Source organism: Urocampus carinirostris, chromosome 15 (assembly GCF_059441175.1).
Source record: "Urocampus carinirostris isolate Australia breed hairy pipefish chromosome 15, RoL_Ucar_1.0, whole genome shotgun sequence".
NCBI lineage: Eukaryota > Metazoa > Chordata > Actinopteri > Syngnathiformes > Syngnathidae > Urocampus > Urocampus carinirostris.
In genome coordinates, this window is record NC_142363.1 from 6,347,452 (window position 1) to 6,360,778 (window position 13,327).

Here is a 13,327-nt window from a genome sequence, read left to right on the forward strand (position 1 = left end):
TGAAAGTAAGTCAAAAATGCATATGGAATAAATATTTCCCATCATTTCATAATAAGAAAGATATAATGAGAATGTATGTCTAAAAACTGTGCAGCATCAAATTGTCAACATTGAAACAGAATAAATGGTGCAGCACAATCTGGTAACGGCAATAATCCATTCATGAAATATCATATAAACCGTTAAACACCAGTTACTTTCAGTAGGATAGTTTTCCAAAACTGTCACACAGTAAAATGAACATTAAGCTGCTCAACGAGGAGTTTCAACTCACCTATGACTATTCTGAGATGTTTGAGCCTCGTTAAGACGTCCTTCTTCGGATCTAACACTTTGAGTGTTGATTTTCTGACGTCCCCATGAGGTTTTTTGGAAAACATTCCCGAGGCTCGAGTCTCGTTTTCAATTTGCAAAAGTGGTTCGGAGCTAGCTCCAGAATGTAGCAATTTGGACAGCTCGGGTTAGCGTTAATCTTCAAATAATGAAGCGTCTCCTCCTTCCTCACGCAATCACGCACACCGCGCTGCGGTTTGAGCACTGGCGCGACTTGATAGTAACCTGTGTCCAAATGGACATCTTTTATTGATGTTAATCTTCATGGTTAGTGTAATGCAGCGAGTGTGGCATCCATCCATTGCATCTCCTTTCCCCAACAGTCTGCAGCCTCAAGGCTCATGTAGCTAGTAATCTTAGGTAGCTAGCTAGCGCACACTTACAAAACATCATGGCGGAACAGGGAGGAGGAAAGTAATGTCGATTGTAAAAATACTACAAACACACTCAGTGGTAAGTACTGTTTTATTGTTAAATGATGTTCTTAAGTTATATAACACAATTATGTTCAATGTTTTGTCTGCAACGATTTTTCATTTTTACAGCGACTCAACGGTAACGCCTTCCCACCACCCTGAAACACTACTGAATCATGGGTAACGTAGTAAAGATTGCCGTTTGTCAAACCTTGAACGATTCGTTAATTACATTGAGAACTACATTTCCCATCACCGTTGAGTTAGTCCCAGAGAGATTTGTTTTTAGCATTTCTTCGGTTTCTGAGCGGCAGTTTAGAGTTTTTCCTAAATTTACTTTAAAGTTTTGAAAGCAAGCAGCGCTGCAAAACAAACTTCTAACTGCCTGTACGTGTGTAAGTCATACATTTAATATTGAACTATTCAACAAGTTCCTCTATTGCAGTTTGTTTTGTTAAACGTGCTAAGAGGCTAACATCGCTATCTGTTGTCGCGTTTATATTTTCCCAGACACTGATTTTGAAAAGAATGCTTGCGTATGAATTTATCTCAAGAAACGAGAGTTTACAAAAGATATGTTTACAGTTTGCATTGATGTTAGTATTGAATTGCATTCTTAATTGTGAAGCATTGTTGAACACGTAATAAAGAGTTTTAAGAGAAGAGTCAGATAATAAATTTTGTTAGGATAAATAGGCAAAAATAATTTCAAATATGTTGGCCTAGGGAGGGATAGGCGCCACCAGACTGTAGTTGCCCAAGACACACCACAGGAAATGGTGCCCATACGACCCTAATGGCTAAGAGATCGACCCACCCCAGTGTTTAGAGAATAGTGCATCCCGACATTGGGGCAATGAAAAGTAGTGCAACAACGTTTTGCAGCAACAAAAATTGCCCAAAAGTCACAAGATCCCAATATATATTTTAATATATTTGCGTGCTCGTTTAGTGTGGTTATAGCCCTTTTGAAGGAAATTGTCTCTAAGCCTGTTTGTCCTTGTTTTAAGGGACTTTTAGCGCCTGTTGGGAGGCAACTGGTTAAATAGGTGGTGGCAGGGGTGAGGAAAATGAAAAAAAGTCAAATAACCCTTACCGAAGTCTTGTAGCCAAAGTACTTAAAATGAGAAGTTATCCTTATAATGTTTCTTTGGGGTGAACCACAATATGAAGAAACTTTTTCTCACTTCCAACAGAGTGTATTCGCTGCCATGCCAGTGCATCGTGACCGAGAGAAGAAGGAGAGCACAGCAGAGGAGATGGAGGTTGAGGATCAGGAGCAAGACGGATCTAGTTCAGAAGAGGAAGATTCTGAAACTTCTTCTGTCTCTGAAGATGGAGACAGCTCTGGTAATAATATCTGATGGGGTTGTGCACAAACACTACAAGAAATTAATACGTTTTCTACTTTTGTATTTCACAGAAATGGACGAGGAGGATTGTGAGCGAAGAAGGGTTGAGTGTTTGGATGAAATGTCAACTCTGGAGAAACAGTTCACAGATCTAAAAGACCAGTAAGACCGTTTTTTTCAAGGAGGATATTTTGTCCGGTAACTGAAGAAAAAATATTTTCTCTGGGTAGGTTGTATCGGGAACGTCTCACTCAGGTGAGTGGCAAGCTTGCGGAGGTGGAGGCCGGCCGTGCGGCAGAGTATTTGGATCCGCTGGCCGTGCTGCTTGAGAACATGCAAGTCCGCACTAAAGTTGCAGGTAATAGGTCGATAGGTATTGTTTTGCAGTAACCTGTGTATGTATATTACCAATTTGTCTGTCCTTGTCAGGCATCTACAAGGAGTTGTGCTTGGAGTCTGTAAAGAATAAATACAAGTGTGAGATCCAGGCAGCCTGCCAACATTGGGAGGTTAGAGAGAAGACACACTCACACCTTTTTTTTTACCTTGTCATTTATGTGGTACATTAAAGCGTCTAAATTACATGATGCGGATTACCATAAGTCACGGTTTACAGATCCCATAACCACCTGTGTCGTTGGGGCACCACTTCATGTAGTGTGTCTTGGGCAAGTACAGCCTGGTGGCGCCCATCCCTCTAAAGCCATTTTTCGGGTTATGGGTTTTTGCTCCCCCAAATGAAACAGATAGTACTAGAATCCATGTTTACTAGTAGAAGAAGAAGCCTCCTGATTTTACTCTAATACGGCACCTTTTTCATCTGGTCATGTTTTTTTTTCTTTTTTTTCCCCAGCGTCTTTCCGCTCTTCGGAAACGAGCCAGGCCTCTGCATTTAATTATGTTATCTAAAATCCAGAATGATAATTCAAGATATAATGTAAAATTATGGTTTAACCAATCCTAATGTTAAGGCATCAATACTGCAGTAAGGGAATTTATGAACAGGAATAGGAACTTAAACTAGTATAAAGGTTAAAACTGCTATATTTGACTATATTGATATTTCTTGAAAAATACCTCCTACTGTTTATTGGGGATTTTTTGATCCCAACATGTATGCACATTTGACTTGTATTTCTTTGACACCAAAGTATTGTGTCCTTTTCTATGATATCAGTAACTCTACTCCAGGGGTGGCCAACCCGGTCCTCAAGAGCCGCATGTCCTGCATGTTTTGGGAGTTTCTCTGTTCAAATACAGGTGATCCCAATCACCTGGGTCATTATTAAGCTCCCGCACAGCTTGCAAACAATCTTAAAATTTGCATCACCTGAGAAACCTCCAAAACATGCAGGACATGCGGCTCTTGAGGACCGGGTTGGCCACCCCTGCTCTACTCTATTTTTATTTTGTGGATTACCAGTAGCTGGTTTGGCTTAAAATCAAATGCACTTTGTAGTTCAGAAATTATGGTAGTTTATTCATTAGAATTTAGAGAAAAATGAATGCACCGCCACTTGAGTTTTGAATACGTTTTTAATTCGTTATTTAAAGTGACATAGTGTATTATTTATCACCTATTAGTGGTGAACAAAAACTTAATTCAACAAAGAAAATACTATATTGATTTGTATAATAAGCAAAAATACATGAACTATCACACAAACATTATTTTGTTGGATATCCGTAGGTCGAGAAATTTGTATTAGGTTCCAGTTCCCATAGTTTGTTTGTTCCTTGTACTTTGTAGCACTTGTTTTTGGTTGCACTACACATTACAGCGATATCTATTGGTCAAACATAAAAGTGTCCGTTTAACCATTAAGAAAACACCAACTAAAAAGTTCACCTTTTTCAATAATTATATTTACTGATTAAAGTATTGTTTGAACAAAAAATTCTTGACCTGCAAATTGTTTTAGTTCTCTTTTGATTTTAAAACAAACCATCCATCCATCCATTGTCTGCGCCGCTTATCCTCAGTAGGGTCGCATAAGATGTGGGAGGCACGGGGAGAACATGCAAACTCCAGACAGGGAGGTTGCGGTAGCTGGACTTGAATCCTGAACTTCTGCACCGTGGGGCTGCATGCTAACAACCCAGGCGCCATGTGCCCCATTCAAACGAACCAAAAAAGACTAAAATACATGCAGGTATAGAAACCAAATTTAAGGCGGAGACGAACCTATTTTATTGTCTTTTTGTGTATCAGTAACCGGGCAAGAGTTGGGTAATAGTGCAGGTATTGTTCTAATAATTAGAACCTAATTATTATTATATAATTACAGTGGCTCAGGGTTCGTACAGGTGCTTAAAAAAAAAGTAACGCTGACAATGCCTGCTCTGGTGGCTCGTCAATATGGCGTTGTCATGTGAGGAGTCACTGCTCCCTACTGGTGGCACCCAAGAGGACAGCTGTACAGTGGGACTTCGCGGTTCGACGTTCGCGGCTTCAGAGCTTCGCGGTCTGTAATGGTTAAAATTGTATTTATTTATTTTTTTAAAGGGGCGTCGCTGCTTCGCAGATTTTCACTTTCTGCGGGTTTTTTCGGCGGAACGTCAGCGGACGCGGGATAAGGCGGCCGGCTGGATGGGACGGGTGGGGGGATGGGGGAGTCGGCGGAGGTCACTCCCGGGCCGCGCGACGGAGCGAGTTCGGCATCACACGGCGTGACGCAAGAAAAGGGGGTTGAACGTGCGCGGGACCCCCGTAACTGTCGGTGTCATGCTTATCGCGCCCGAAAGTACCCACGCCTCGGGTTAGGGGCTTGCTCGCGGGAGCGCCCGAACGGCACCCGCGGTGCCCTCAAGTAAAAACCCTGTCGTGAATTTGTCTCCGATCGTCCCAGGCGGACGTAAAATCGCCCAGCTGTACGACTCTTAGTGGTGGATCACTCGGCTCGTGCGTCGATGAAGAACGCAGCTAGCTGCGAGAACTAATGTGATTTGCAGCTGCAATTGGCTGGCAACCAGTTTAGGGTGTCCCCTGAAAACTGCCCGGAGATGGCTGGGATGGGCTCCAGCCCCCCCGCGACCCTAATAAGGATAAGCAGTGCAGATATTGAGATGAGATTTTTGTGGGGCGTCGCTACTTCGCAGATTTTCACTTTTAGCGGGTGGTTTTGGTCCCCATTAACCGGGCCCATTGACACATTCCAGCCATCTCCGGGCAGTGGACACCCTGAACTGGTTGCCAGCCAATCGCAGGACACACGGGGACAGACAACTCACTCGCTCATTCACACCTAGGGACAATTTGGACAGGCCAATTCACCTGAAATGCATGTTTTTGGAATGTGGGAGAAAACCGGTGTGCCCGGAGGAAAACCCACACAAGCACGGGGAGAACATACAAACTCCGCACAGGAAGTCTGGAGCTGGATTTGAACCCACGCAGGAGGTTCCCATGACATGAACTGTGCCGCACATGCGCTAACCACTGCGCCGTCGTGCTGCCCGGTCTAAAAAATAATAATTAAAAAAATATATATATATCATCATCTCATCAGCTGCACCGCTTATCCTCAGTAGGGTCGCTGGGATGCTGGAGCCCATCCCAGCAATCATATATATATATATATATATTTATTTACTTATTTTGAAGGTGCACCGCTACTTCGTGGATTTTCACTTATCGCGGGTGGTTTTGGTCCCCATTTACCGCGATAACCGAGGTCTTACTGTATATATATATATATATATATATATATATATATTTATTTACTTATTTTGAAGGTGCACCGCTACTTCGTGGATTTTCATTTATCGCGGGCTGTTTTGGTCCCCATTAGCCACGATAACCGAGGTCTTACTGTATTTAGAAAACCGGCTTGGCTCCTAAACAGCTCCTCAGATTTTTTTCTTTTTTTGATATTTTCCTAAATAATTATAAAACATTTTGCACCAAATTATTTGGTAATAAGTAATTTTGTATGTTTTGCAGGGGATCCCTGAAAAAATATTCACAGATCTACAAAAAAAGTAAAATATTTTATTTTAGCTTTTCAAACACTGAAGAGATTTAAAGTCAAACAACGACACAACATCCCTGAAAATGCAAAACAATAAGATACAAATTTTAAATATTAACTACTCGGTGCTATAAAGAAATTATATAATGAAAAAAAAATATTTACAATTCTATTTTAACCAATTTAGACAGATCTTCTGAAAAACACAGAATAAATATAAATGAAAATAAGTAAAACAAAAGGCAAAAGATCAGCAGTCTCCAAGATTGAAAGAATGAATGTGCTCGGCTTCAGTGCAATCAATGTCATTAAAATGAATCCAAATGTGGCTCATTTTTTGCTTTTAAACAATACAGACAGTACTTTCTTTTTTTTGTCTTCCATAGTGAACTTCAATAACACCAAACACCTATAGAACCCTTTTTTTTTGTTAACATGTGTGACAAATTGAAACTGCACAGGCATTGTTGAGGCAGAATTCATGTCAGTTTATAGCAGCCCATTGACACAAAAATATTATAAATCATAGATAGGAACATCTCAAAATATTGTAGCACTGAGTATGTGCAATCAGCAAGGTAGCGACTTTATTTCAGTCATCAAAGTCAGCAAAAAAAAAACGTTCTTTTGATTGGCGCTGGATTTCTTTCTTTGAAGGTACTGGAAAAAATGGCCTTGAAAGTGCTTGAATTTGGCCATGAAAGGGGTGTACTAACCCTGGTGGCCCCTCTACATACAATCTACTCCAGATACGAGAAATATGAGTTATGTGATTCTAAATCCAAGTAATGAGAATTTCCAGACGCTGCCCCTAGATGGCCAAGTGTTGTCATCTCCAGCATCAGTTTGTGCCAGTTACCACGTGCATTTCCCCTTCATACAGACCTGATCCCGTACGCTTGTGTTGTTGTTTTGTTTTAATCTTTTAAGATGCGTTTCATAACTATTCAGAGTTAACTTACTCGGAAGTTTGAAATTACTGTAGTATGGCATTTTGAAATCTTAAATGTCGTATGGATGCTATTTCCCAGCCCTTGGTCAGATTGTTGTTGGCCTCACGGGCAGTCCAATTCCCTTGTGACTACTCCGTCCGTGCACAGATGCCTTTGGCTTCATATCCCCCCACCCCAGGCTAAGGCATGTGAGACCAGTGGTGGTTTTTGCCATCTGGCAGACTTTAAACAAGGCTCAGGTGGATTTTGGGGGGATTATGCCAGAGGCGACATATTGGCTAGTGGGGCCGATGAGACTTTGCCCTTGGCGGGGATATGCACGACTTTCCATGTCTCCTGCTGTAGCAACACTTATTTTTGCTGGGGTTTTTTTGGTAGCTTTTCAGTTGCTTTAGTTTGCTAGATTAGATTTTTTTATTTGAACAGTTTTATTTATGTATTTTCCATTATATTTCATTTAATACATTCTTTTTTTTCTGGAAAATACTGATGTTTCAGCAACAGCTAGGTATCGCTTCGAATGCGCCAAATTGATACAAGTTTACTGGAGTTTAAATTGAAAAAAATAATTGATTCATTGCTGTTAAATTCACTATCGGAGGGTTCACATTTATTAGAATTGAATTAGTGCTCAATATTAACCTACCGATAAAACTTGCCATGATAAATTCCAAAATGAATTATCAGCAAGGAGGAACATGTCAAATGATTGTTTATTTTGTTGATTAGTAATTTCATAATTGTAATTCAATAATTTAAATACATTTAAATAACAAATGAAAAAAATATTGATATGCAGTGCAAGTAGTTTAGAAAAAAAATTGTTAAAAAATACAACAACAAAATATACAACAGCATTGTTTGCTGCAATAAAGGGTAAAATTAAGGGGAGGGGGTAATAGGATTGAGACAAAATCTGTGGAGGAAATTATTCTACTGAATCAGGTCTTCAGTGTAATTGACTTGCACCACATCGCTTTCTGCATCTGGCTGGTAGCTGGAATCCAACCCAGGACCTCTGCACTGATGGGTGGGTTGTATTTAACAGTCAGCCGACGCACTAACCAGTCATCTGCCATGCCACCCTAATTGTGAACTCCCCCTTTAGAAATATTCACTGGCATAGTCAAGAAAAATGGAATGCAGATTACAATAGTGGTGACAGCTTTTGCGTTGTACTGTAGTGAATGGAAACATCACTTATTATCAATCCTTCCATTATCTGCACCGCTTATCCTCGGTAGGGTCGCGGAGGTGCTGGAGCCCATCCCAGCTATCTTCGGGCAGTGGGCAGGGGACACCCTGTACTGGTGCCAGCCAGTCGCAGGGCATATCACTTATTAGATGTATGAAAAGTTATTCTGAAATTGATTTTCATGTCTACTGTATGTGCCTACAGAGTGAGAAGCTGCTGTTGTTTGACACAGTTCAAAGTGAACTTGAGGAGAAAATAAGAAGATTGGAGGAGGACAGACACAGCATTGACATAACATCAGGTAAAATGGTCTCCACTGGCTCATGAAACTTGATCAAATTCTTGTAGCTCCGCGTAAGTGTGGCTAGCCCCAACATCACTTGTGTTGGTGTGACTTAAGTTTTAGCCTCATATATCCAGTCCTTGTAAGAGCCAAAATGAGTAAGATACCTGATTGTAACTTTAAGCTAAGCTGGGAACAGTTTCTTTATATGACTGCACAATATCCTCTTCCTGCAAATGTTGCACTAGGACAAGGGTGGGGAACTATTTAGAGTCACGGGCCACATTGGGTTAAAAAAGTTGTCCAGGGGGCGATCCGTAAAACCTATCCGATTTTCTCATTTATGAATAATACATGCAGATATCTACATGTAATATTTCTTTATATTTGTTTTTTAAATAGAATAGTTTCATCAAAGTGTTTTGAAGCACTCACAATCAAAGTAAAATAAAATTTAAATTCCCCGTTTCAAGCACTTAAATTAATATTTTGTTTTGTCGTATTACTGTAGTTGTTATTTTTTTGTATTTTATAGTATTCGTCCCTCGAATTTTTGTAGTATTTCTGTAGTCTTACTGTTGTTTTATTTTTGTGGTATTTCTTTAGTATTCCTGTAATATTTTTGTAGTATTTCCATATCAGTATATTTGTAGTATATTTGTAGTATTTCTGTTGTTGCATTTCTGTCAAAATATTTCTGTAGTAGTATTTTGTGGTAATTCGTAATATTTACGTAGTGGTATATTTTTGTTATAGTATTGCTGTAGTGGTATTTTTGTAATAGTTCTCTAGTATTATTCTGTCGTATTTATATTGTAGTAATTTTGTAGTATGTATTGTAGTATTTCTTTACAATGTTTCTAATATTACCGTGGGTGTATTGTTGTATTTCTGACGTATCTTTGTAGTGTTTTCATTGTAGTGTGTATTATAGTATTTCTTTAGTATTTTTGTAACATTACTGTGGTTGTATCATTGTAGTCATTAAGTTGTAATCTTACTCTAGTATGATCCTGTAGTATTGTCTTCTTTTTTTTTTAAATGAAAGCAAAATATTATATGAGGTCCCTGTTTTTAACGACTAAATTTGTTACTTAGTTTTGTAGTATTTCTGTAGTAGTATTTGAGTTGTGTACACTCAAAGGGACAATGGAGACAAAGTTGGCACCAAAAAAGTTTTATTCATAGCACTTTATTTACTATTGTCATGATATTTTAACCAGTTTTATTTGGAAAGGCCGGATTAAAAATCGTGCATGGCAGCATGTCAGTTTAACCTCCCCTGCACTAGGCGAATGTTTGTTTGCTTTTCAATCTGAACTCCTCTTATTTGTAGCATGCCTCGGTCATGCATTACACAAAAGAACAGCTCTTGTGCACAATAACATGCTTTTGTGCTTCAACAAAAGGGGAAAAAACAAAATAAAGTTGCTTTTATCTTTGTTGAAAACAACCAAGTGAACTTTGTTTGCAATGAGATTAGACATGGCACTCCAGGATAAACACATAATAAAGACTCAAAAGGAAAAATATTATAGAATGGCCGGATAAAATGGCAAAAATATTTAAAAGATAGTGCTAGGAGACTGCCCTAACTTCGAAGTGCTAATTACTTTTGTTATAATAGTGCAATGAAAAATAGTCCATCGTAACAATAGCACAATGCAAAATAGTGTTCTCAGCAGCAGCAACAAAATTCCCAAATAGCTCGATAAATGAATACCTTCTTTTCTATACCAAAACATTTCTCAATGCAACTGGCAAGATATTATTTTTCTCAGTTTTGCGCGCTTGTTTAAGGTTGTGATGGCCTCGGGATGAAAAGACGTGTCTTGGTGAAACTGTACAAACCAGAATTAGAAATAGGCTTTAAAATTGGCTTATATGAGATAATATTTCAATTTCAGTTATCTTCTGTGTGCAGAGTAAATTGTTTTTTTTGTCAGAGGTAAAGTGGAACCTTGTAATCAAAGGATTTTTTTGTGTGTGCTCCTCATTTAGAGTTGTGGAATGACGAACTTTCAGGGAGAAAGAAGAGGAGAGACGCTTTGAATCTTGACAAAAAGAGAAGACGGCCCTCAGTTGTGTCTGATATCCTTTGGCTGTTTTTTGTGAAAATACGTTTTTTTTTCTGCTGCTACAAGAAGGGTTGTCACGAATGTGACATCCATCAATTTGAGAATATTTTTCTTTTTATTCTCCAACCCCCTTTTTGACCAATTGTTTTCAATTTCTATTCACGTTTTCTTGCGAGAAAAATGTCCTTGTCATGCAGAGCTATTACACTGAGCTTTGAGTCCAAAAGGACAAGATATATTTTTGTTAAGCCTGAGCATTTTTGAATGAATGAATTAAAACTTTATTTCAAACATTATAAAATAAAAACAGGACAAAAACATTGACTCAACAACAAAAATAATGTTAACATAACATATGGGTAGTAAGAACGCTTTTTCCCTACACCTTCATCTTCCCTATTACATTTTACAGATAGCTCCTCTTGTGTCTAATATCACAAAATCTCATGGATATACATATTACATGTGTCAGATATCAATAATTACAATAATAATAATAGTCACATATTTTATAAACTAGTCATCGTAGTACCTAACTATCAACTTTATAATGCTACTTGTCACTAAATATCATTTTGACTCCAATGATAATAACAACAATAGCAATAATAACAGTTTTGATATAAAAATAGTAACAATAACAACAAGGTTAACTATAGTTGTAAACGCAGTATTTCCAATCTTGAGTATCACTCATACGCCATTTTCTTCATCTCTGTATTCTGCCAGTAATGTTTTTTTGTATTTATATTTGAACACGTGAATAGCTGGACATTGTTTTATCCCGTCTTGTAAATTGTTCCAAGTTTGACTCCACACACAGACACACACATACTTTTCCTGATGGTTCTCACCTTTGGGATTTTGAATTTACTACAGCCCCTTAAGTTATAACTTCCCTCTTTCCAAGTGAATCATTTTTGGATGTTTTCTGGCAATGTGTTTTTGTTTACCTTAAATAGCAGTTGTGAAGTGAAAAATTTACTAAATTATCCAAATTTAAGAATTTGGACTGCAGGAATAAAATATTAGTATGATCCCGATATCCTATCCTAAGTTTACAAATTTGTTTTCAAGTTGATGTCATGTTAACAGAGCTTAAGCTGTAATTTTTTTTTGTTTAAAAGTTTTTAAGAGAAAGTGGATATTTACATGGTTCCATATCTTCTTTTATTGTGTACCAGTCTTTTGTTTTCAAACCCTTGGAACTTGAAGCATAGAAAAGAGGAATTTGTCCGCTGCTGTTTGTTACATTCACTTTAAATGTGTTGAAATCTTAAAACTTAAAACGAAGCACAGAGACATTTATCTGCTCTGCTGCTTTTTTCACTTTTAAGTGGGAGTGTGGAAATTATTTTTGCACTTTATTACCGAAAAGTTGAGTCAAGCACCTTAAGGCCTTTAACCTCAACCTGTGCCTTGTTCCTCAAAGGTTTTGACCTAACAGGCTGAAATCCTGCACGTTTGCAGTTGTTTTAATAAAAGGAACCGAATGTTTAGTTACTAATGATTTCTTGATTATTTGGTCTTTACATAGCTGTACATAGCTGTTAAGGTGAACAGTATGTGTAATATTAAGCTTATAATTGTAGCATATAATGCAAAGGGGGAAAAATTGACAGTGTATTTGTCAATTGTGATTTTTTTTTGTGTGTGACGATTAATCGCGGCTAGAAATTCCTAATTGTGACAGCACTTGCTACAAGTGAATGAAATTGCCTTTCATGACCCCTTTGTGTTACCTTAACCTTTCTCACGCCCTTATATTGTCTACATGCTTCCTGACTTGGACATCCTAGAAGACTGGACAGCGATCAGAAAAGTAGTGTTGCTTATAACTTAATAAAGGTTTTTCTTTTAAGTGTTACTTCAGCAACTATGCATGTGTGTGTTGTCACCCAGGCTGTCGCCACCATTGGCCCTCACAGAGGAAAAGCAGAGGCTGACGGCTCCGCTTTTCCGTTCAGACCAGACAGAAGCCGTCCCATTCTCAACTGCTGAGAGCTGCTACGATGCCTCCTGTGGCCAACCTTGAAATCACAAGCAAGGCTCAACACCGTGTAAACCTCTGAACTGTATAAGTTTCAACTTTGTCATTGGGACTTTTGAAGATGACAGAAAAGACTGACAAGAACGTCTGTGCTTCTTTTGGGTAAATCAGCCATGTCAAACTGTGTTTGGCTCAGGGGCTGGATCAAGATTCTTATGTTCTGAGGTGGGCCGGATCAGTAAAAGAAAAATGTCAACGCAAAATACTGTATTTAGGTTTGTTTTTTATGACTATGCTTTAACGTTAAGCCTACATTTGTAGCGTATGATGATAAGGGATCTTTTCTAAGCGCAACACATTTATTTACAAACAATAGGAATAAAATGTTTTTTTATCTTTGGCATTGAATGCGTTAACTGATTGATTTGAACAGTTGAGTGAATTTAGAATTACATCTGAACCAACTCACCACTGATAAACTCAGATGGGTGCTATGAATGAAAATACGCTTGCCTCAATAATCAAGGTACATACTGGTGCTGGAAATCCTTGAAAATTCTTGAATGTTAAGCAGTGTCTGAAACTCATGACAAAAAGTTACCGGACACCATAAAGTTGCCTGCCCCATTTTTCACAACTTGAAACACAATAAGATGACTAATCACAAAAAAAAACAATTTTTACAAAGTATTAAGGATTGATAATCAGAATATATAAGAGAATGACACTTTAAATTTAAGTTTATTATAAATGTAC

The 13,327-nt window shown here is 38.3% G+C and overlaps 2 protein-coding genes and 1 pseudogene across 4 annotated transcripts in view; 2 read left to right on the forward strand and 1 right to left on the reverse strand.

The window, feature by feature from the left end:
- The window catches only part of ralgapa1 (Ral GTPase activating protein catalytic subunit alpha 1), a 128,939-nt gene extending 128,261 nt beyond the window's left edge, over positions 1–678 (reverse strand). Inside the window, exon 1 of the mRNA XM_088354277.1 lies at positions 275–678. Coding sequence (XP_088210403.1) covers positions 275–380 — 106 coding nt within the window. The 5' untranslated portion in view covers positions 381–678. The remainder of the gene's footprint in view (positions 1–274) is intronic.
- On the forward strand, positions 331–12,974 carry brms1la (BRMS1 like transcriptional repressor a). Of its 3 annotated transcripts, XM_088354282.1 has the most exons (10): positions 331–786; positions 879–929; positions 1,946–2,099; positions 2,173–2,263; positions 2,332–2,459; positions 2,531–2,610; positions 8,425–8,521; positions 10,505–10,594; positions 12,339–12,403; positions 12,484–12,974. In XM_088354282.1, the coding sequence occupies exons 3-10, from the start codon at positions 1,961–1,963 to the stop codon at positions 12,580–12,582; spliced, it is 789 nt and encodes a 262-aa protein (XP_088210408.1). In that variant the 5' UTR covers positions 331–786; positions 879–929; positions 1,946–1,960; the 3' UTR covers positions 12,583–12,974. The 3 variants fall into 3 exon arrangements, with proteins under 3 accessions (XP_088210408.1, XP_088210409.1, XP_088210407.1); XM_088354283.1 differs by lacking the exons at positions 331–786; positions 879–929 and adding an exon at positions 978–1,136; XM_088354281.1 differs by lacking the exons at positions 331–786; positions 879–929 and adding an exon at positions 979–1,144.
- Positions 4,977–5,122, forward strand: LOC148351415 (5.8S ribosomal RNA; annotated as a pseudogene).
- Positions 12,975–13,327: the final 353 nt, after the last annotated feature.

Bases quoted from the DNA above. Each gene is read 5' to 3' on its own strand.
- brms1la (XM_088354282.1), top strand. From the start codon at position 1,961: ATGCCAGTGCATCGTGACCGAGAGAAGAAGGAGAGCACAGCAGAGGAG. The intron at 2,264-2,331 runs GTAAGACCGTTT...TTCTCTGGGTAG, and splicing joins TTCACAGATCTAAAAGACCA to GTTGTATCGGGAACGTCTCA. The intron at 10,595-12,338 runs ATATCCTTTGGC...AACCTTTCTCAC, and splicing joins ACGGCCCTCAGTTGTGTCTG to GCCCTTATATTGTCTACATG.